At 41.2% G+C, this 24,288-nt stretch overlaps 1 protein-coding gene across 4 annotated transcripts in view; it reads right to left on the bottom strand.

Annotated features, from left to right (window-relative positions):
* LOC121592753 (protein rhomboid) overlaps nucleotides 1–21,200 on the bottom strand; it is a 47,084-nt gene extending 25,884 nt beyond the window's left edge. The window contains exons 1-4 of one of the 4 annotated variants that reach the window (XM_041914509.1): nucleotides 20,263–21,200; nucleotides 17,822–18,348; nucleotides 17,656–17,679; nucleotides 17,361–17,534 (exon numbers count right to left, since the gene is read on the bottom strand). In XM_041914509.1, the coding sequence (XP_041770443.1) occupies nucleotides 17,361–17,534; nucleotides 17,656–17,679; nucleotides 17,822–18,046 (423 nt within the window). In that variant the 5' untranslated portion in view covers nucleotides 18,047–18,348; nucleotides 20,263–21,200. Of the gene's footprint in view, nucleotides 1–55; nucleotides 1,732–17,360; nucleotides 17,535–17,655; nucleotides 17,680–17,821; nucleotides 18,349–20,262 lie in introns of those variants that run through there. The other 3 variants (XM_041914511.1, XM_041914513.1, XM_041914514.1) reach the window with 3 other exon arrangements.
* Nucleotides 21,201–24,288: the final 3,088 nt, after the last annotated feature.

Here is a 24,288-nt window from a genome sequence, read left to right as displayed (position 1 = left end):
GAAGAAGCATATAATACACCGTCTTGTTGACCAACCCCGCTCGTTTTCTCCTTACCTAACATTGTCACACTGAGCTGGTTGGGGGGTGATGGTGATGGTGGTTGTCAGGAAGGACGTTTGTTACAAGGGGTCAACAGGCTCAATCACGCAAGGATTATGACTTCCTCTCGGATATCCTATTTTGCTTTTCACTGAACTTTGGAAAAAGGCACACCTTTGCTTTATGTGATTGCCTTCAATTTTCGCACCACTTCCAACACATTTACACACTTTTGCGCAAACTGGAAGGAATTTGGGCAGCAAAAAAAGGTGATGCAACAATCACAGAGACAGCGCACGATCATAACACAACACACCTTTCTCTCTCTCTCTCTTTCTCTCGCTTTGATCACACAACAAGGCACAAACAGATACGCACACGGTGCGCGTTGCTATGTTACGGGCGGTATGTTGCTATGCTGCTGCTAACTTGGTTACACACATATTACTTCCTGCCAAACACACACACGTCATGGGGATCGGTGCGTGACTGGAGAGGCAAAAGTAGAAGACGTTGGTAGAAGGCGCAGCGCGGCTTTTTCGATTCGATTCTGACCACCAACGAAAATGCACATCACAGGCACACGCACAGGACAGTGGACACACACACACACGTACAAGACCACAACACACTGAACGCGATTCGTTTGAAAATCGACACAATCAACTCACAAACCGAAGCTGAACCCCACGCCAAAGAGCAGCAAACAAAAGGCACGTATTTTTTGTTGTTGAAAATTTTACCTGCTACTGATTCGCGCGAACTCTTCCTCTTCCACCAGCAATTATTCTCACACGCCTTTCTCTGCTTGGAACGGCCGCAACACAGCACCACACAGGCACATTCCACTAAATAATCGGCACCAAAATCCAGTAATTGTGTGGATTTGCGCTTTGTCACCGTGAGCCGGTTTGAGCTCCTTAAATTCGCGTACTCCTTTTTTTATGTTTTCACTTCCACCACACTGTTTCGTGATGGACACACACGCGCACGCAGAGGACGGCGGCACTGGAACTACTGGCCGCGCCCTCGGTGGTAGTGTAAGGTTTTCGTTTTCCTTTTTGCCTTGGAATGCCAACGTGTTCCAATTCTGGCATACAATTCTGGCTTCTTCTCTGCAGCCCTACGAAAAAGCCGGCCTTCTATTGTATTGGGGCAGCAGCACCAGACAGGCGGCCTCGAATTCTTGATATCACCCGCAAACAAGGACACTACGCGAGCACGTGTTTTGATCCGGATGAAGACCACCGCACACACCGCAACACACGTCAGCACACACACTTTCTTCTATCCTGGATTGAGATGAGCGAATATTAGCTCGGGGCGAGGTTGAATGCAGCACAGCACACACATGCACGTCGTCGACGTCGGTTTCTGAGATCGAAATTCCCTGTAATTGCAGCGGGATGTAAACGCGCCGTCGTCCCCAGTAAGGTTACGTTGCTCGACTTGAAGTAACACAACAGTCCACCACACAACACACTTTTGTCTACCAACGCACTGGGGGAATGGCTGGTCGAATTAGCGAAAACGATGCGTACACACGCGCGCGCGCTTGGGAACGAAACTACGAATACTAGTGAGCAGGCTGTGTGCGTCGAGTTTTGAAGCGTGCGATCTCGTTACGTTGCACACGCTTCCGTCGATGTCAGCCGAGGTCTGGGAAAAAACTGTCGAGTCTGCTGGCACCTAGCTCCGACCGAGCCTGCCTTCGCCGGTTCGAATGCGTGAGAGCGCCAGACGCGTGCACGAGAGCGAGCGAGTGAGAGCGAGTCGATGCAAAATGCCGGTACGCGCGCACGTTTTGAGAGAGGTTCATCCGATATAAAACAGATATCCGCGAGAGTGTGAGAGAAACAGAGAGGTATTCATTTTCTGTGTTTGAAGGGGAAAACGGGTTCATGTGACATCTGTGCCTTTCGCATTGGTTTGTTACGACTCAGCGCACCGTCATTCTGCTTCGGTGCGGGGTTCTGTTCCTTATGCTCAGTTAATCTTAAGCCACAACATAAGGAGAAGCGCAGAAAGCATAAACATGCTGCATAACTCCACCCACAACACTTGGTTGGATTAGGACCGGTGATCTAGGTGTTCATCCTGGATGGTTGGGTTCATTTTATGTTGCGTGGCCTCTGCGTTGCTATGCAGCGATCTTCATGCAATTTTTGCCGCATGATCCCAAAATAGATAAACGGGTTGGATTCATTTGCTAAGGAAATTGCATTTTTTGCGTTTATCGAAATTTGCATCTGCATAATGAAACGTACAGTAACGCATCGACTATTCGACGACATCGAGCAACACTCTAGTTTTGATCAATGTCTCAGACACTGCAATAAAAAATATCTGTTTAAATGATCGCTTGGAATTAAGTCCAAACTAGCACTTTGGACATACAGTATGTGACCGCTAACTGAGAGTTTAAATTTGTGAGAAAATTGCACATTTGCTATGAATTTCCCTTCGTAAGATTCCGGGCCGGTCTCATGGTACAGTCGTCAACTCGTACGACTTAACAACATGCCCGTCATGGGTTCAAGCCCCAAATAGACCGTGCCGCCATACGTAGGACTGACTATCCTGCTATGGGGGGAAATCAATAAGTCACTGAAAGCCAACCCCACAAGTGGGTTGGCAGGCCTTGACCGGCATCGGTTGTTGAGCCAAAGAAGAAGAAGAAGAAGATTCCGGGCGTTTCATATTTTGACCTTTATGTGTTTTTAACTGAGAATCACTCCAGTTAATGAACTTCCACTTAAAAAAAAAAACTAGAGTAAAACACATCCAGTTAGCGGTCACCCACTGTATTTTGTTTAAATACAATATCATTTTATAGTATAGAACAATTTAAAAAAAGTTCAATTGTTGCAGGTCCGAGGCCAAATCACTGGAACGAAATGGCACTGAACGGTCCAGATCACGTCTAGCAAAACAGATCAGATGAATCCTTTCCGCACCAGCAAAACCGAATCCTAAATTCTGAGAATAATTTCGGAACCGAGTAAACATTCCACCCGGATCTGTGACAAACGTGCCCGGGGTCGTACATGTCAACACAATGAAAATAGGTGAGCCGGAGGACACACAAAAAAAAAAACACCACAAAACATTAACCTCAAACGAAACACGTTTAGCAACTTGATTTACCTGAACCTATCGCAAGCCGGGCGGCAATTCGGTTCGCCAACGGTTTCCGCCTGCCCGACTGCCGCCATTCGACTGCATTTGTGCATATACCTAGTTCCGCACTGGGAGATGCCATGCTGTTATGCATGGGCTTCTCACATGGGTGGTATTGTTTTTGTTTCATTTGCCACTTCCTGGAGGAGGATATGTTTGCTTTATATTGCATCGTTTTGTGGAAGTTTTTTTTTCTTTTTTTTATTTCCGAATCACTTGAGCGATCACTTCTTTTTGGGTGAAATTTCTTTCGGCAATCTAATTTCCCCCGAAAAGGGACGAATCTAATGAGCTACTTATCCTGAAGCACGTACAGAGACGGGTGGGAATTGGAAGAGTCATGATGTTACCTAAAGACTCCTTTTTTGTAGGCTGGAGCTAAATAGATCCTGCTTAATGTACACAAAAACGTTGTGTTTGGTAGATAGCCTTCATCGCCTTTGCTCTTTTGACGTAACATAAGGAGAATAAGATCGGTCTGGATCTGGAGCTGCAGAAATTAAACATTTTGACGCAATCGGAATTAGCTGTTATAGAGTGACTTCAATGGACTATCTAAATATGTAAAGTTTAGTGTATCAAAAATGCATTCATTTTATATAATACGCCTACAACCAATCCTCATAAAAAAAACTCAATTTTATGGACCACCATGCGTAGGAGAAAAAAGAAAAAAATCCTAACGAATATTCCCATCGCCAACCAACGAAAATCATCCACCAACCAAGGGACGCACTCCTACCGAGAAATGTTTTCCTTATCATCGATGCCGACGATGTTCCGGAACGTGATGACAACAACAAGGATTAAGCTACCCTTTTTGGCATTGGATTGTTTTGTTTGAAGATCACGGTCGATGTTCGTCCCATTTAGGAAAAGGGATCGGCCAGAAACCTGCCGTACGTGCTTCTGAAGCAATTTAACCCCGACGCAAACCCCGATTAGGTGTTTGGTGAAGAAAAAAAGGAGAAGAATGCACACCCACAAAGCTGCACACAGGTCTCGTACGGGTGGTGTTTGTTTCCAGATTGAAGCTCAACTGCCGCCTAAAACTGACGGCCAATTGCGGAAAGTGTGAAAGAGAAGGCAACAAACACACACAAAGCAATTGAGACAATTTTGTGATTTACGATAAAAGTACGAGGCTCAACTCAAAACATTTGTTGTGAAATCCAAAAAACAAAAGCAATATAACCATCGCCGACGCTACTACTAACCGACCGGGCCACAGGGACTGAAGTGAAAAAAAGGGCGCGGATACAACATCTCACCAACTTATCCTCTAATGCGATTAATTATCACAAATATTTGTTTCAAGTGGAAACGGAACACTGAAGGCAAGTGCGAGAAAAAGGTTTTCCATGCCCATAAGTTTAGGTTTATTGGGGAGCGTACGAAGCTTTGCGTGGGCTGTTGATTTTTTGAAGAAACAAGAAAAGAAATCTCACGCTTTTGTTTCCCACAGGATGTAACAGGATAATCTCGATTTGTCGGTTGGATTGAGTTGCCGACTGCCGTTTGTTTGGTGTTGAGAACTCATTAGCTCTGCTTGAGGGCAAGTTATCGGTGTTTGTATGCTGGTTAATAGTGCATTACGGGGAACGGGTTCCACACAGGGTACCTTCAAGTCCTTCAATTGCTTCTCCATAAGTATCGCTAGTCACATACGCAAAGCCATGCGCAAGATTGAGCCAAAAACCATTACCAACGAATGTAGCAACTCATACACATTGGAATTGGCATCTGAGCGGCAATCTTTTTCTATCAAACAATTTAGTTGAATGCTACTACTTGAAAATATCTAATGACGGTTAAGCGATTCTTTGTAACTTTTTCAGTTACCCAAATTTTCCGTTCGTTCTTTGCCAGCACATACAGTACACTTTTGTTTTTCGACGCTTCTCCCACAGCCGCACAACATTTCCTCATTACAGTGGAAAAAAACAATCTCAGAAATTAATGTACCCCAAAGTGGCTGTAAATGTAAAAAATCACCATTTGATTGTCCATCGTTACACCCCGAGGACGCACTGTGAGCCACTGTTACATGAGCATCGGACTGTTTCGCTACCATTAGTTTCAATTACGCAGCAATAGCGGCGTCCCTGATGATGTCTCAATCAGCTTACATCGGTTCAGTACGGCTCGAGACTGACATAAATACACTTCATCGAACCGTTTTTGGCTCAATTTTCCCAATCTGGTGCTCACTTTGCCGCTTTGGAGCGGCTGCAGCCAGCAGTAGTGGGAATGAAAACTTTTCCTCCTAATAATTGGAGGCGCAACTAGTCTGGCTAACCTTCGCGTGCAATGTTCGCATGCGATTAGACTGAAAGAAAAATACTTTTCACAGCATTGCGTCAAGCTTCTTGCTGAGCAAATGGGTCAATATAAGAGGCGAATGAAGCCAATCAGCTCAAAATCTGTAAAAAAAAGGAAAAAATTTTTTTTTTTGGTCAATATATGCAGACAACGTTGTGTAGCTGAAAGTATAGCTCCGGTTCAAACTCTTTTGACCACGCGAGCCAAAATGCTACTTATATGATAATCTAGGATCCCTAGCAGTTCCTTTCTTTTCATGTTGAGATAATAGGTACGTTACAGCAGTAAAAAAATGTAATATAATTTTTATTAAATCTAAGATCTTTTTTCCCAAAGGAATTTTGTAGAAAATTATTTTCAATTGGCCATTTACCATATTTTCAAATTTGGGTTAATCCTGGTTATTTTTTTATGTATTGATAATCAAATGATCAATATTTTTGAGCTGGTATTGATTGTGAGCTAGGCTAAACAAAGCTAACACTGTCTGATGGTACAGTCGTCAACTCGAAGGACTAAACAACATGCCCGTCATGGGTTCAAGCCCCGAATGAACCGTGCCCCCATACGTAAGATTGACTATTCTGCTATGAGGGGAATGAATAAGTCACTGAAAGCTAAGCCCACAAGTAGTAGTGGTACACTACCAGGCTTTAACCGACAACAGTTGTTGAGCCGAAAGAAGAAGATTGATTGTGAGCAGCATTTGCGAAGGTTTAAACAATGAATTCTTTTTTTTGATGCTGTCCAAGATTCATAAATTACTACAGGCCGGTTCTTCTAGTCACTCCAAATTTCATCTTCATTTGGCAGTCGGCTAAAACCTGATTTCAATTGATATCTAAACGTTTTGTAGTATAATGTTATAGTATATGTATAATGTTCTAAAGCAGCAACCATGCATAAAGAGAGGTTCGAACTGATACTTTCTCAAAACAATATGAAACAAAAACAATGTCAGAGCTTGTAGTTTTTACTCCCATTGGTTGAGTAATTTTGTTAATTTTTTGAAGTCTCGAAGTTTTGCTTACAGAATTTGATCTTTTGATCTCCAAGTATCCTGAATGATCGTTTAAGTATTAAAAAAAGTTCCAAAATCGCATACAGTTTTGTGTAAACCTAGTTTTTCTTACTGGAAAATGTTATTTTATTTTTTACTAAATTAATTTATTCCTTCAAGAGAGAGTTGATCAAGAATTGAAAAGTTTCATTAATTTTCTAGCGATTTTAATAAACAAAACCAAAGTGACTGGAATTGAATGCTCTTTTCCACTAAATAAACATTTTAGGTTTTTCTTTTACAATTCGAAAATGTTGTGTTTTTCCTTATTTTTTGTACATGCATGCATAGAAAGGCGGTGGAGGAAACATCGTTAAGGTTTTGTGATTTTGGATGGTTTGACAATTAGTTGAGAAATCTGCGAAGTTAAAAATCTTTTCATATTTCAGTTATCTGGAATTGACTGACATGTACTGGTGAGGTGAATTGAGAACCTGACCGAAAAACCTCGCTGGCCACATTTAGTCAGCGGGCCATCAGTGACATCTCTGTTGCACAATTTGGTGCATACATTTCCCGTCCAATACGTCACGGCACTCGTAGGAAAGAAGTTATAATTGTACTCATACTACTAGTCACTGTACGAAAATAATTAAATGTCATATACCAAGATTCTGTGTCAATTGGAAACCATTTGTCATAATCTTGTTTGTCATGTTTGTCATCATAAATGAAAGATAAAAATTTGGCAGATTTCCCAAGAAATGGTGGTACATGGGATTCAATATTTCTGAAATTGCATGCGGGCGTGTCGATGGTGGATGAATCGTCATCTGTGACTAGCAGTTTTCACATTTAAATCGTACTAGCTTGGGAGTTTTTCAATTGTACTATTGTCAGTACTTTTTTCTAATAACCATTGCTAATAGAGAGTTGTTAGAAATCATAGGTTTAAGTAATTGATTTATTAATATTCGATGTGACCAAATGCTTAATAAAATATGTGTTTGAGTTTCTTAAAACCACATTTTATCAAATCCAAATTTATTTTACAGTAACGATGAGGGAGAGCGGTTTAATTTATTTTGGTAAATTTTGTGCATTATGGCCGCTATGAAACGGAATGAAAGTGTGTAAATGTTGAACATATTGTACTGAAGTGTTTGCCAAATACATATTATGTTCTCTCATACTTCTTAAGGAACATATTTTAAAACACTACATCCACTATTCATACATTTACTCCACAGTTTAGTGTAGTTTTCTCATCTTTAGCATGCTCATAACATTTTGCGAAAAAAAACTGTAAAGAATTCCGTGTGACTGCATTGACGTTAATTAAAAACTTTGCTTTCCTGGCCGCCCATGTCTTTATGATAATCATAACAATTTAATCTGCTTTACTGCAACTCAAACAAAAGTTTATGGAATTGCTTACCGTTGATTACCACCGAAAAATTTCGTCATACCTCGATGCATATCGTAAACAGGGTGGAATGCATTCCGCTTTACCTGCTTTTCCAACAAAACGTGCTATGTGCTGTAAAACCATTCTGCTTATTAAGATAAATCAACTCAAACAGTGGTGCCGTTGAGACGGTTGCTGTGTTTTTTGTGCCTCTAGAAGAGGTTTTACACGCATAAAAGGCTATTATTCTAAACTAACTGCACCGTACAAAGGGGGGAGCCATTAATTAATTTAACAGTTTCATATTTTGGACTTTTCTTGTCTTTGTTATTTACATCCAAACTATGAGTATGATCAAGTAATCGCTGTGTTTAGTCTATTATTCCATCTGTATTGAGTTATGTTTCACTTATGTCCGATCGAAATACACATACTATTGATGATCCTTCCAAAATATTTAAATGTAGTCCATAGGAAATTAATTATTTGTCCAACATTGATCAACATTCTTACAGCTCAAATCCTGTGCTTTTTTGCACAATGACTTTAATGTCTTTGCTGGATTCCATTAAACCATTAAACGCTAATGCGCACAGCCTTGCGGTAAGCTCCATTCCCAGCTCCCTTTTGTGCAGGATTCAAAATGAAACAACTTACAGCATTCCTTGCCGGTGCCAAAATATGCTCACCGGTTCGCGCACAGAGCACGCTGCAACATTTTTAAACGCACGGTGAATGGAGCTATCAATCCGACGCAATGGCCAGGGAAACAATCACTGCCCATCGGGGCGTTGTACACTACCCGCCCCGTGGAGCAGAAGAACCAACGGCATGAAGCTGGGAGCACGAAAGGGGTGAAATTAATAAGCAGCATTAATAAGGTGAGAACGTTGCGAGAACCTTTTTCTGAACACCCGGCCCGGCCCGGGTCCGGGAGTGTCGAAATTCAATCAATCATCTTCACGGCAGCAACAAGAATTCGTCCAAATTCATTCGAATTAATTGATGAAATCCAATATTAGCCACTGTGTTTTGTGGTTGAATGTCGGGGCTGGTGCTGCTGCTGATGCGTTTCACCATTGCTTTATTGTAAACGCAGAAAATCACACGCGATCATACTTTGTGTTGCTGTGGGCCCCTGCCACCTTCAGAAACATCGCACAAGATTCCTTCACACTTCTTATCTTCCGCCTCTTTCGGTTACGCTGGGCGTTTCGGCACAGACCGGGCCGAGCTTTGATCATGTCTTGCATGCATCTACGGGATATCTCTGACCGGGAATCAATCAACTAGCTCACACAAAGCTCACATCTTCATCGATCGCGGAGCACTGGTTCGGAAGCGATCTTTGCTCTCCACTCGATCGATATTGCTTACACTTAGGGTCCTTTTGCAGCCTGAGACTAAGATGGAAGTCGGAACCACTACTGGCTACCACTGGCTGAACCACCAACCACCGTTCGAAAGGTGTACGAAATGTATAATGATGGGCATAAGTATGTAATAACGCTTAATTGAACCGGCATCATTTGATTTCATTCAACAAATACTTTAAAGTACGCTTCTTTCAAGCTGCGTTATGCCCAATGTGCGTTTTTTGTGTTGTCTGTGTGTGTGATGCTATTCCATCCCGTGCCAGCTCCGTCCCGTCGTTCGTTATTATCGGGCCCGTTCACATCGCCCACATCGTGGATGGGTGGGTGGGTGTGTACGGAAGCTGTGATCGGAAAGGAATTCCGTCTTCCGCTTCGGGTGGAATGAGGAACTGACATTTTCCCACACTTCTGGAGCGCTAGTTGCGCCAGTTTTTCATTACCTGTGTGTGTGTGTTTTCTTTGGTTTTTGTTCTGATTTTTGTGATGCCGCGGTGTCGGACAACCGACCAACGTACGGCCTGAGTGTATTGTTCCGGTGGTTGTGTCGAGCGGAGATGCCAGCGTGATGATCGTTCTCCCGCATTGCTCGACTACCGAATCTTGTACGTGTGTTTGCCTTGCACTGATTGATTTCGGCTTCCAATCAGTGCCGAATTTTGCTACCAATGATGATGATGATGTATGATGAATTTCCGAAATGCCGCCGACAGAAATTATCGCTCATTCGCCGGCAAACCATTACCCCGAGGCCGAGTGCCTTTTGTAGCCCGGTGGGTACGACCATTTGGGAGCGATTATTACGTTCGACCAATGGCCAATCTGTGCGCTGCTGCTTAGCAAGGAGGCAACCTTTCACCAGCTTCGTTCACTTTGCCTGCCTGTTGGTTTTATCGATGGTTTGCCGTTGTTGTTGTTGTTGTTGTTGTTGTTGTTGAGCCACCTAACCTGATGGGAGGGCGCTGAGGTGGTACTGTTCGCTTCCTCGACTTCCTATTGCTTTGATTATGTATATGTGATTGTTTTCATTTCGGCTTTGTTTTCCGCGCCTGTTTCCCTCCCTGGGAGCAGAAGCATAAGACACTTACACGTCATTAGCGGCTTTTCGATTGTACAAAGGAAAATAAAGCAGCAGAAACAAACGTACAGGCGCGGAATCTTTTGCTTCTTCTGTGGGAAACAACAACTCGTGGGAGAGGGGATCTGAAAAAACGAAACGATTTCTTACGCTATGCGTGTAATGACAATTACTGCCACCGGTGCGTTCCATTTGAAGCAACGAAAGGTTCGCGACAGGTTACTCCGGATAGATGAAAACACCGATTGAATGGTTCTACAATAGACAGATAGCTTTGGAGTTCGTGTTTTTGAAATAACAATGAAACTAATAAAACTCATGCTTATTCCAAAAAATATTTTTTCTTGGGTACATTGTGTTGCTATCGATGTTACATATTTACCGTATTAAAAATATAAATTAAATTATTGAGTGGCATTGATGCTCTTAAAAAATAATACAACCTGTCAACGCTAACATTGCGGGCCTTGATTATACATGTGTGGCGAAATGTGAAAAAAAACCAACAAAAAACTGGTTTGGCTCGTGCTCAATCTTTGCTCGATCGATATTTCGTACCGGATCGCCGCACTACTCATCAGATGCCAGGTGGCCAAGCATCTGTCACCATCGGGCCGGATGGGAAGCAACCGATATGATCGAGACAGTAACTGTAGCCGATATTGTAAAGCCTCCAATCACATGCCGTGTTTCGATCGAATTCGAACACGTGCGAGTGATCGTTTTTCGGATCGGATTCAAACCCATGTTGGCTGTTTATTCTCATTTATACATGAATTATGGAACAAGTGCGTGCTGCCGTGCATTTCCAATTGCAATCAGCGCACCAGGTCTTTGGCCCATCGCTGCACATCGCTGGGGTTGGATGTAAAAAAATAAAAACCGTCAGGTGGCAAAGCAAATGTTGGCATGCTCGGTGCTGCTGAATCTCCGCAAAAACACGGTTTCAATCATGATCGATAACTGGTTTTCAATTATATTTCAGGTAATTGCTTTTCATATGTATGTACTGCTTTTTGGCAAGTATTTTGAAGGATTTTTTTCATGTCGCAAATGCCTGAAACCAAGGGAGAATACTTCAAACGATGTACGTTGTCTTACTTATCGAGGTTTAAATGATGTACAAAAGCTCTATTCAATACAAAATGGTACAACATAAATTTCCGAAAAACATAACCAACCGTAACAAATTGAACCGACGTGAATGCAATGTTCTACAAAGCTAATGTTTGACGTTATTGGTACCAGCTGAAACCCATCCAATATCGTTCTGCCTTCTTCCCGTGCTGTATACATCCTTAACGCATTTCCACCGGTAGTTGCTCAAGCAACACGTTGCGTCCTCAATCCAGCGAGTCAGAGATGCGCGTTTTACAAATTCTGTCCAAAATCGTCTGCTGTTCCGACGCTGAGAGCGCCGTTAGCTAGGCATAAGCCCGACGAAACGAAACTAATAAAGTTCAATAATTAATTTTTATTGCATATCGTTGCTACAGCACACGCCAGTTGTATCCTTTTTTTGCTTTCTTCCTTTTTTATGTGTGACGGATGACGCCGACACAGGGTGCACACTTCCCAGCTTGGAACAGTTTTATAGACTTTCTCCAGCGCAGGCACGGCACAGAATGCCCACATGCCTTGCTCGTATCTGCTTTTGCGGGAAAGCGTGGAGCTGGAACATTTTAAAATAACGAGGATAAATTAACGTGTCAGAAACGTAACCCAAAAGGATGCTTTCATAGTTTAACTTAGACATCATAAAGTTAGTTTTACGCTGCCACACGTGCTAATGCGTTGGGTTTGGGTTTGAACTGGTTTTATGTATGCGTCGTGTGTTTGGTTCTTACCACTTTAAGTCACCACAATATTCCAATTGTTGCTTAAAATTTGTTGTTTGAAATATTTTGAATTATTATTCAATTTGTGTCACAAGCTATGATAGTGTGTTCAGCAATGTTTTGACTAAAATATTTGGTGAAACAGTTAATCGGTTTAAAAAAAAAACCCCCTCATGAGAAAAGATCCCTTCAGAAATAAACCTAGTATTGTCAAGCTAGATAACTCAAAAGAATCGAAGATGGTATCTTAGAACAAAAAGAAAAAAATCCTAGACACGGTTCACCCCAAAAGAATACCAACCAGTCGGAACCGTCATGTGCTTTTTATGAGCAGTCGGCTACGTTGACTTGCAATGAAAATAAAATTTTATTACAATATTATCTTTGGCGACGAGGTTTCCGAAGGCGGCCCAAACATTGGCGACAGCATAGTTAAGGCCATCTTGAAACGATGAAGGAACGACAATACATTAAGAAAAATAAAAAAAAATATTCAAAAGTTCTTATTGTAGAACACCTACATACATTCAAAATAGTTGATAAAGTACTTACATAATGACAGAGTGAAGTGTATTTGTTTCACGAACATCTGACACTCTGCTTCAAATTTAACGAACTATCAGAAATTACCCTTTGGCTCAAGTGACCTAGATTGTGATCAGGAGTAAATATCCTGAGAGTAAGTTTCAAGTTTCATAGAGCATTGTTAAAAAAAAACGGTCCAAGAAAGCTGATGCTGGTCGTTAGAGGAGTCGCCCGTTTTGCCATTTAAAACCTGCACATCGTAGCACCTTGTCAGTATGGATTCTTCGAGATCCGTTTCGTACATAATCCTGCCAATTTGTATGGGCAAAAAAAAAAACAGTTTTTGTTGATCGAAAGATACAATGTAGCAGATTAGAACATGTTCATTGGTTTAGTTGTTCATTGCAGTTATTTGTGTTTAAAATTAAAAAGATCTTACGATACGTCTCATAGCTGTTGATGTTCATTAATGTTTCTAACTATTTAATTTAGTTAAACGAGACGTATAAAGTCCAAAAGACTAAAAATATGACACACACCGTAGAAGCTCTAATATAACAAAGGATAGAAGTGCTAGGAAGGAATAATTTCTTTGTGTTGACAGTAATCGTTATTTGCCTTAAAGAATGTGTTATTTTGTGTGTTGCTTGCTAAAAGATAAAAAAATACAGAAGAGTGAAGATTTCGAGTCATTTAATCTCAACAAACAACACTTCACTCACTGATGCACTCACTAATGCATGCCTAAGTGGGCGCTGGATGCAGAAAACAAAACGATATGAAGAGCAGCTGGATGTAATATTTTCCCTTTCCTACCTTCTTACCCGAGCATCCTACTGCTGGCGGCAGACACAAACAAATGTGTTAAAAACAGTTTTCTCAAGTAAAAACGGAAGCATTAACTGCTCGCTCGGGAAACCACTTCGACCAATAGCTGATGTGCAGAACAAAATGCATATACCATCAGGATGCAAACACCAAATACGTGCGATATCCTGAAGCCCAAAAAGAGTCCTCTGGCACGGACAGCCGGTCCCAACTGTTTCGCAGACACGTGCGGCTGTACCCGAAGATCAGGTTACACTAGCAGGACCAGCAGTTGGTCGGTTGAAACAGATCAGCCACCAGGCGCACATTACATCGACTTATGACGGCCCAAAGACGGGGGTCTTGTTATGCGCCGCCTGGCCGAATGGTAAACGGAGTTGTGTCCAGGAGGCTCATGTTCCGGCATGCTTTGCAAAAGCTACACGGTACACCTCCCGCCCTAAAGACGGATACGACCAGCTCATAGTACACTTCGGTTTGGCGGGTGTTTTTCACGGTTCAAACTATCTCGAATGATTCTTTTACATCCGTATCATTATTTATTCTGTTTCGTTTTCGTCATTTCGTTTCATGTAGTTTTATTTTCAAGTATCTGGTTGGCCACGAAAATGAGTGAAAGTAACAGAAATTGTACAAGAAAACAAACAAATCAATTTCCTGCTTCTTTTGAGAACAGTAACAAAGATGAAACATAGCAAAGAAGACCAACAACTACATTTGAATTGTTATGTTCTTGGTATATATTTCTTATTGGCATATTTTATAATATAATCGATACTTGCTTACTGTAGGATGCAAGATTATTCTTGAATCTTTCTATTCATTCCAATCATTACATTGATTATTCGGCTATATTTATACTTATAAGTCATCGATGACCAGATGTGGCTTATGGTAGATCAAGAAATACTACTGTTGTTGCCTCAATAAATAAAACGAGTCCATATTCACCGATCTATCAAATATGATCACAAGCTTCTTTTACTTTTCTTCTATATTACTCAATTCTATTCGTGCAGTATAAACGGAGAAAGTAAAAATGTAAGCTTTGACACGCTGCATGGATATATAAAAGATGAAAAACTTTCAGCGATTAGTTAAGATGAAAAACCAACAAAAAAGGTACAATGCAGACGATCTCTACAGCCACCACATGTTGCTGCAAGAGATGATTTTTTGGCACACGTCAGACACGCTTGCTACCCATATGGCATATGGGCCGCGGATTTTTCGGCACCGCTATAAAAATGACCTGACCCTTATCCTTCGTTTGTGATCGTTTACCTTTTTAAAAAACCAGCAGGGCCTGGCGCTGTCTTGGCAGCCATATCGATCTTAGCTGCAGCAACTGTTGCCAAAGAGCAGAAAGTCGCACATAATGTATGTGTATTGCTGTGGCTTCCGATCCGCGAGTACATGGAGAAGCTGAATTGTTCGAACAACCGGTAGCTCGGAAACGATTGAAAAGGTAGCATTCGGTGCATTGTGCATGATTTTTGACAAGCGCGCATAAGCGCAATACATACGGCAACAGCAGGCATACATGCACTAGAGCGTCCCTGAAAGGTCGGTGAAAGAATGAGGGAGAATGTGTAGTCTAAAGTGTTCAAACATTGAAGGAGTCAGTTCATTGTCATTTTATATGAAATTAGATCATTAAATTTCATAATCCTGAAAATTTCTTTCGTTTGTGTTCATCAATTCATCAGTTGTGTACATCAGTTTGATGCATAACATCGACGAAATAAAAAAACGCACATTTTAAGCAATCATTGTTTTGTTGATTTTTGATGAATAATTGGAATATCTTGAAATAGAATTTTTTGACTAGATACAAAGACTGATCTGGGAAAACAATTCTTCGACTTGAACTCTATGTGTGATCTTAACTGTATTTTCATAAGCTAGCTGCTCCAGTTTGGTGTGAAGCTTAACAGTTGTCAGTGCGCAAGTAGCGCCCTTGTGACTTTCGTCACAATGATCTTTCAAACAGGAGGGAGAACATATATGGCAGCATACCTAACGCTTTTTTTTTGACATACCTAGGAAGGTCAACCATAAAGAGAAAGACCCCAAAGTCCAATTAAAAATTACCTATAATCTGTCAACCTTCTGTAAACTGCAGAACGGCACTAGTTAGGCTTTGAACCCTGCCGACACGGGGTTGACATTTTCTAAAGCGAATCATTGCCTTTTATCGCTGATCATTCCTACGGAATGTTCTCTGATCGTACCAGGACCAGCAGTCGAATTCGTCCATTGACCGGCGTCCCAGATTTATTATCTTAATTTTCCGTCCATTCGATTGCAGTTGTACGCAACGTGTTCCTAACACAACACAGCACGCTGAAAGTGATATCCTTTTTAACTACCTGGGTTGTCACGGCGTTAGGTCGAGGGCACAGCTTGCAACAGCTTGGCGTTTCTTCTAACCGCTGTCGTAATTTTGTGCAGACTCTGCTATTGTTATACCGTAGTCATTTGTCCTCTTTTTTCGATTATGTTTACTTGACAAATAAGTAAAACTGACCAAACAAACCACCCCGGAGAACGGCCGTTGGCTCAATGGAACCCCGGCCACACCGTCGCTTCAATTGTGGATAGAATTTCTTAGAAATTAGTTCAATGTCTGCCAGTCCAGTAGTTGGTGTTGCTTTAGGATTTCTAGGCTGTGTTTCCGGATTCCTATTGGAAGGATGGAGAGAAATCAACGGTGGTCTTCTTAAAAAAACACTATCTCATTCTTACTTCATCAACAAATGGCATAAGCTATCGGCTAGAATGTGTGCGTTTCTTACAAATGCAACCTCAATGGAACTTCTATAAATGAGCAGACATCCAGATCACACCTACCACCCTGATCGTGCCTGGAGACACGATGAGAATGGACAAGGTAATCACCGAAAAACAAACAGACCCACAAAAAAGGCTAGAATGTCACACTCAGGTCACAGGCTGATTAAGTCTAATTTATTTCAAACCTTCCAAACTTCCTTTGATCTCTGCAGGTCCATGCAGGGAGACCTCCAGTAGGACATTGGTTCTTCTCGTCGTGTCTTTATTCCAACAAAAAGTGACTTGCTGTTCCCTCGTTCTAAAGTGTTCCAAAAAAAGCTAATGATATTGAATCGAGAAGCGGGGCGCTGGTTTTTTCCGTTGTCATTTTACAGAAACTCACCAAGTGTCTTTAGCGGTACCGGCAAATGCAAAGGATAATAATGATAATGATGATGGCGGTCGTGTAATTTTCAAGATAAACTATCTAATGATACAGAACGCAACTGCTCTATCCAAGCCGTCAAAGGCTTGTAGGCGCGAGTGACATATTGAACACGAGCGTAATAATGTTCAGGCGAGGTCACCCTTTCCTGTATTTCATGGGATCTTTGTTAGAGGTTGTTGGAGGAGGATTCTATGGTAATGTATTTATTTGATTGCTTGTGAGGTCGCTGGCCGTTTATTCAACCAAAGAACAAACGAATCGACCGTAGGATAAGATTCAAAGCCACACACCATTAATGGGTTATTGATGGCGCTATGAAATGAGGTTGTTAATTAATAAGAGAGAAAAAACAACTCACTTGTGGATTACGACATATTTCTAAAATAAAGTAAACTTTCAGAATATTCTTAATCCATGAATACTCCCTTAATTGAATCATTAGTATTTAAAATGTAAAGATTGTTAGAATTCTTCACTTACAGGCTTCTCATCATAATTAGCGCGAAAAGCCCATCAAGGTCAAGAGTAAAAAGTCTTTAACTTACCACGTTCACGAAATCCTGGAAAGAGATTGCCTCCACCTTGGAGGTCTTGGCTTTGAGTGCGCGATCGTACAGTATGTCACGTTTATTAGGCGGAACGTTGGCGAGAAATTCTGGCGATTTGAGTGCTGCGACAAAATCGTCCACGGGAATTTCGCCAAATCCTTCGGGATCGAACTGCAAAGAAGAGAATGCAATTACAATTGACGGCGCACAGGGCAAACTTTGCAGCAGTCTCGCGAACTGATTGTGGATCGATTGTGCGATTCGAGTTCATTTTGTGGTGGGTCATGCTTACCGCATCGAATAATTGACGCCATTTCTGTGGAAACACGAGAGTTGAAGATCGATAGTTAGCAAACGCTGAGAGGCAAACAGAATTAAAAACTGGGTAAAGAACACCAACGCGTTTCCCACCCTCCAAGCAAGTTCAAGTTTGTGTGCATTCAAACGCGCATACTTACATCCTTCATAAGTTCCCGCCGCAGTTCGACCTCGTCGTACTCCGAGTTGAGATCTGTGTGGTCCGTCTCGTAAACAGGTTCTCCGTCACCGGACTGTGAGATAGTTCCGATACTGCCGAGCGACCCGGCAATCGTGGAAATGTGCTCGATATCGGCCAATGTTTCTTGTTGACTGTTGCTGGCAGCATCAAGCTTGCCACTGCCTCTATCATAACCGGACCACATGACGTGTTGGTTTGCATGGGCTGGATGAATCGAACTCAGTAGATGAGTCACCGACCAGGTTCGTTGGATGATGTTGTTTTCTTTTTGTGGATCGAAAGTGTAGTTTCTTTTGATGAGGTCTACGTATGAAGATGTGTCACTATTAAAGCCTTATGCATGGTTTCCACTCCTGTTGTCATCTACGGCATCCAACATCCTCTTTTGTTTTGGTACCCTTCAAAGCCATCCAGAAGGCATTCCAGTAATTTCCCATGCGTAAAATGAAGCCGTTATCGGAAGCCCAGGACTATCTCTGCACCGGTCTGTAATGTTGAAGGGCCAGGATTCATTAAATACATCTCCTTAAGACAGGAAAAGATTCATGATCAAGATTCTTGATTCAATGTGTAACAAAATGAGTTATGGCGTGAAAATTAACGATATTCAAGAGAAAGTGTTTATACCACCGAGAAGGCAATGTAGTCGACCACCATAATAACGACCACCGAGAAACTTTGAAACCCGTTACTATTGATAGGCGCCACACTACAATAATCATGAACTGGAAAACTTTTCTTTTGTTTGATTGAATGTGACCGTACTATAAAATTTGATGTGATCGCATGAGTAGATATTGTTTTCTGTTATGTCTTATTCAAGTGAAAAAATACACCTTCTGAAATGGAAGGATGGCGCTTCAAAACATTGCAATGAAAAGAAAGGTACGGCGAGATGCACTCTCTGTTTCCGAAGTTCCGTTAGGTTTATGATTTAATCTTACTTCAGGCCACCATACCAAACGCTCTAACGATCAGAAATGGAAAACGGTCAATCACGCCATTGTCGGAGTATGGCTCCCGAATGCAGCCAGCATACGTATAAATCATCATCATATCTGTTTTCTATTCTTTTTGTGAGCAGGACACGAACCTACAGAATTCGTGTCATCAGCAGGACCCCTGCTGCAGTGCCGAATCATTCGGTGGAACGCTAAACCGATCACTTTTGGTTCCTACCATCATGATGGTTATGCGAGATAACAAAGGACGAGAATAGTCGTAAAATTGTTTAGAAAGGTACGAGAAAGTTCATTACGCTAGCCGCATAGATGATGTTCAGATTTGGAAGTTTTGTTTAGAATCAACTTGAACCAAGTTTCGTCAACTGATGTGCTGATTGTTGAAATGTGCCAGTGTGTAGAAGAAATACAAACGGGTATCAAAAATATAACGAGAAAAACTTAATAGTAAGGCTTATATAAAAAAAAAAAACAGAATCTACTGGTTTAATCTATTAACGCATTCAAGAATTAGCTGATAAAAATAGATAAACATTTCAATTTAACACTTTCGCTTGAAAATGGAGTACGACCCACCAATCAAGCGCTCATAACATCAATACTTTATTCCTAAAGTTGTCCACTAAACCAGTGTGGAGTGTATAATCGGGCCCGATTTTGCAGACAAACTGCGGTAGGCTGCATTCTGTTGCAGTCAACACTGCAATGCATAAATTACAACCATCAGCCGGACTTCCTCCCTCAATGAGAATCAAGTATAGGACCTTAAACTTCCTTACGTGCCCTGAGTGGCCGACTAAATTTTGAACGCCCCTTTCGTTCCGATAGGGTTTGACGCTGGCCATGAATAAATGAACGCCGTAGAATGTCTCGTACGATAGCATGCGGAGTAATAAATGTGTTGCTCACTTTGCATATTTTATACCCTGTTATCATGAGCCCATTCTGCAGGTACTGAGGTCTATAGGGAAAGCATACTCACTGGTAATTTCTCTATTGCCGATTATATTTAGGAATGTGTTTCGAAATTTCTTTCTTGCTATTATTTTAGCTATTTTTGGAATGGGAGGGGTCATTATTTGGATGTCAAGCATATTTAGGGTAGCGGTAAAAGTTTATAATATCGCCTTTCAATAATGCAATATGTGTCTTTAGCTTATTTACAGTAAAGCTGATATTATTACAAAGAGATATGTTATAGCAAAATTCAAACAAACAGTCTTTTGGTTTCCTATGTTGTTATTTTGTTTTATATTATCAATTATACTTAAGAAGAAGAAGGTAATACTAAAGTCAGTGGTTATCAAGTTTATTTTGATAAATAGAATGTGCTCTTTTGTTCTATGTTCTATTCCATCGGTGTCATAAAAAATAAGATGATTTTGGTAAAAAAATGGTGTAATTTAATGACTTTTATCCGTTTACTAACATTATTTACCTTTTCTAGTTACATACCGTACAAGGTCGGTTCCTTAATCGCAGGATGTTTATATCATTGAGTATAAGGATTTTGTACTTTTATTTCTTTTATTTTTCAATTCACTTTTAATTCACTGTTACTCAACGATTCTTACTTGTCAAAATTCACTCAAACTAGTTTTCAACTCTTTTAACATAAAAATCTCCCTAGTTCGTATCTTTCCGTGCAGTGTACAACACCCCTGAGGTAGGTTTATTCTGCGTTTCCGTTGATTAAATTGCATTACATATTCATTCCCCCGGTAGCAAAAACATCACAATTCCATACGTTTCTCTAGCAGCCTGTGACTCACTGCACTAACACTACGAACCGCATTTATAGGCATTCCTATTTTATCACAGCAAAGTCAATCGTGCACCGACCCACCCCACGGTACAGGAAACACGCGCGCCTACACCTATACCACCACAAAAACGCTCTCCCCTAACGAACTGCCGCTTAAGCAGGGAATAACACGAGATTTGGGAGTAAATGATGGCACACAATTTTTAGACTATGATGAGCGATTTTGTATTGGTGGCGTTGTACTGTGTGTAAAATTTGAGACACTTGCAATGTTTGTATTCATTAAATTTGTTTTAGCAGTACATGTGTATCAGGGCACTGGGCACTGGTAGGCAATGTTAGTATTGAACGGCTATCCAACGATTAAGGTAAGCAAAATACACACACTCTTATCACTGTTTTTGAGGCTTTTCGACACGGTGTTCGAGAACTATGCACACTTTAAGAATGGCCACACGTTTTATACGGTAAAACAGGACACGACCGAGTATTAAGCACTTGTCTATGCTGTAGACACGCTTTCCAGTAGCGTTTAGCCGACTTTGTTTACGGCCATTTGTTGTCGTTTTGTTCCGGAACTGGCCACTGCGATAAAACGCAACCGAGGGCAAGAGGACTCTGCAGTGGAAAGGAACACATTTTGATAGACAAAATGACAGGACGCCAATGGCGACGACTGCGCATGTGCCAGTTTGAAAAAGCAAAGATATCGCAACACGAGGATGAAACATTTCACATAGAAATATTTCATTCTTATCTGGGTTTTCGGAGTAATACAAATATGACATAGCAACATATTGAACGCAACGTAAATTGAAACATTACTTTACAAACATGTTAACAACCCAAAGGTATGTTTTGGAATATCTGCATGATGTTTTGTCTTTTATTTGAAGATAATTTTCAGCTAAATATTTAAAACCATCCTTCTTTCCTCTCCCTTCATTGCCCTAACAATGGATGGCGATGATTTATCTGCCAACTGGTTGTGTTCGCTGTGTCCTTTTTTTTACAAAGCACAACGGGAATTAGTTTTGGTTTTCTTTGGTAGAAAGTTGTGGGTATGAAATTCCCGACTCCGCGTCTTCTCCCTTTTGTCGCCTTTTGTGCGTTAATTCCCTTTTAACCGTCGATGCGTTTGTGCAAATGTGCTTTGGCTTGCGAGACTAACCACAGGCATAATGAAAACGTGGTGCACGGTTCACCGATACCGGTTCGATTCCTGGGTCCCTTAATGTTTTCCTTCCAGCCAGACGTCGGCCATGAATGGTGTCTCAATTTATTTTTATTTATTTGTTCTTTATTTGCCGACATCGGTACCGTTTAGCAGGGGCTGAGCTTGAATGCTTGAATAGATCTGCTTGACTGAGGGGTTTCCTTTCGGTGATTTCGGGGGCTTTGTCCACGCAGTTCCGTCTGTGCATTGTGTTTCTTCTAACGCTCAAATTGGTCGAGATTAATACATTAACGCGCACGACCGCATGCCACTACAGCATACAGGGGGCTGCCCCGCTGCGAGATCACATTTACACGGTTGACAGTTTGGCAGCAACAGCAACAGCAGAAAGACGGAAGCATTGCAAATCGCTGCAGTTAATGCAAATTCCATCAGGAATTTTGCCGCTTTCCTCACCCGTAACCAATCCTTCGGATGAGACAATTAATTTATGCCCGGTCAAATTGGATCTTCGTCTTAAAGCGACTCTAATGCTCGATTGTTGTTGTGTCCGGGTACGGGTTTGGACGTACATTCTTGCAGAAAATTGTGTTCGGTTGTTAAGTATGCAGCTAAGAAAACTGTCCAAAACCGATGGATGCTTACGTTGGAAAGAAAGCGTAAAGCGACGGACTTCAGCGTTGGGAATATCCTCAAAAACGTTCGATGCAAAAGCATTTTTAAACCGTGGGAACCATTTAAGGTTCACTCGTTTGTCGTAAACTTTTGGTGTGAAACCCTCGTAAAATCATATCGTTCGATGGGGCAAAATCTCAGAAAAGAAAACAGAGAGAAAGAGAAATGTTTTACGATTGGGAAAAACCTCTAGCACTCCCACGTCTGTGAGACAGGTAAGTGTACGTGACGATTTGATCTTTCACCGCACGGCCGCAAGGATGCTTGACCGAATCCTGCGCCGGATAGTGAGAAGCTGTGTGCGATTTACATATTTTATTTGGGGCAAAATGGAATCATTGCTAAACCAAACAGACTTTCTCACGTTTAACGCTATGCGGTGCGATACATTACGGACGCGCAATGGGATTTGTGAAATTGTATGAACAAATAGTTTTTACCAACGATCAGGTACATCTATTTGTTTTGGACGTCCAAACTCGGCTATGATGATCATTTTATAACTTTTTAAAACTAAACAATCCCATGGGAATGTTTTAGCGGGACGTGTTTGTAATCATTTTAAGTGAAGAAATCCGGAATCGTTAGCATCATAAAATATTCGATCATAAATATTCCGACTAAAATTGCTCATCTCATGGTAAAACGATTTTTTATATTGCCAATAAATCGCTGAAATTACTTAAGTGATAAAAATATCTCGAAATTGAACCTTTCGTGTTACATTCATTTTTTTGTAGACGCATATGTTGCTCAGAATTAAAGAAGAAATGAATATCAACCAAAAAGGCCTTGCGCCCGATCACATGATTAATGATCGTGTATGGTATCGATCAGAAACCCGATCTTTTGATTCAGCAGCAGCAGTCAGTAGCATTTCGGGGGGTTATCTTTAAAACTTGCAGCTTTCATTCACTCATATTAGTCCACATGATAGACTTGTGGCGCTTTTAACATAAATTTCGGTTAAAGGTTGCAACGACACCAAATGCTTCTGCGGCAGAGCCTGGCATTTGCCACGTTCAAAGACGATGCATCACGGTATCATTCATTTATCAACAAGTCTAGCAATATGCTGGGGATTTTGTTGTTGTTCGTTGACTATGAATGCATGGAACGCAGTGATGGAACGCAGCACGCGTCTTCGCAACGGCAGATGGTGGCTGCAAACTCCAGATCCGTTGGGGTTGGGTTTAGGCTTATCGCTCTGGAATTGATCTTTTCCCTCTGCTTATGGTGGATGTGAAAGAAAAGATGTGAAAAAAAGGTATGAATTCAGAATAAAGCTCCTTTACCATTTCCTTGGCAAATGATGGACAAGATTAGCAATCGGTAAGGGAGAAAGCTACTGACCGAAGAAGATCTGATCTGATAGATCTGTTCACCTAACCATAATACCTCCATGCGATGGACGTATGTCTGTGTATCTTTTATATAGAAGCGCAGGGCAGTATTTGGGTTTGGTTTACTGTTGCTTCTGTTCGGCCCACCGAATATCCTTTTTGGTTTATTTATTTCGTCAGCTTTAGTCCTTTCGTGGTGTCCATTTGTGATGAACTTCTCATTCGATCAACACCGTCCTGTGGGAGCTACAAATAAAACAACATGCATATGAGTTGAAAACGCACGCTCAAGTGTATGTTCGTGTTAATGAATAATGCAAAAGTAGGCAGTAGATGATCTATTCGATTCTTTTGTTCACAATTTTACATTTAGTTGTGAAGGAAACTATAACAAAAAACAATAGTTGTACTCTACTAATACATAGTTGCTTATAGTTTTGTAAATATAAACAAACTGTAAATTTTTTATTATCTTCACTGGAAAGATCAGTTTTGACGCATTGC

The sequence above is a fragment of the Anopheles merus genome, chromosome 2L (assembly GCF_017562075.2).
Source record: "Anopheles merus strain MAF chromosome 2L, AmerM5.1, whole genome shotgun sequence".
Classification (NCBI taxonomy): domain Eukaryota; kingdom Metazoa; phylum Arthropoda; class Insecta; order Diptera; family Culicidae; genus Anopheles; species Anopheles merus.
This window is presented reverse-complemented; position numbering and strand designations above follow the sequence as displayed.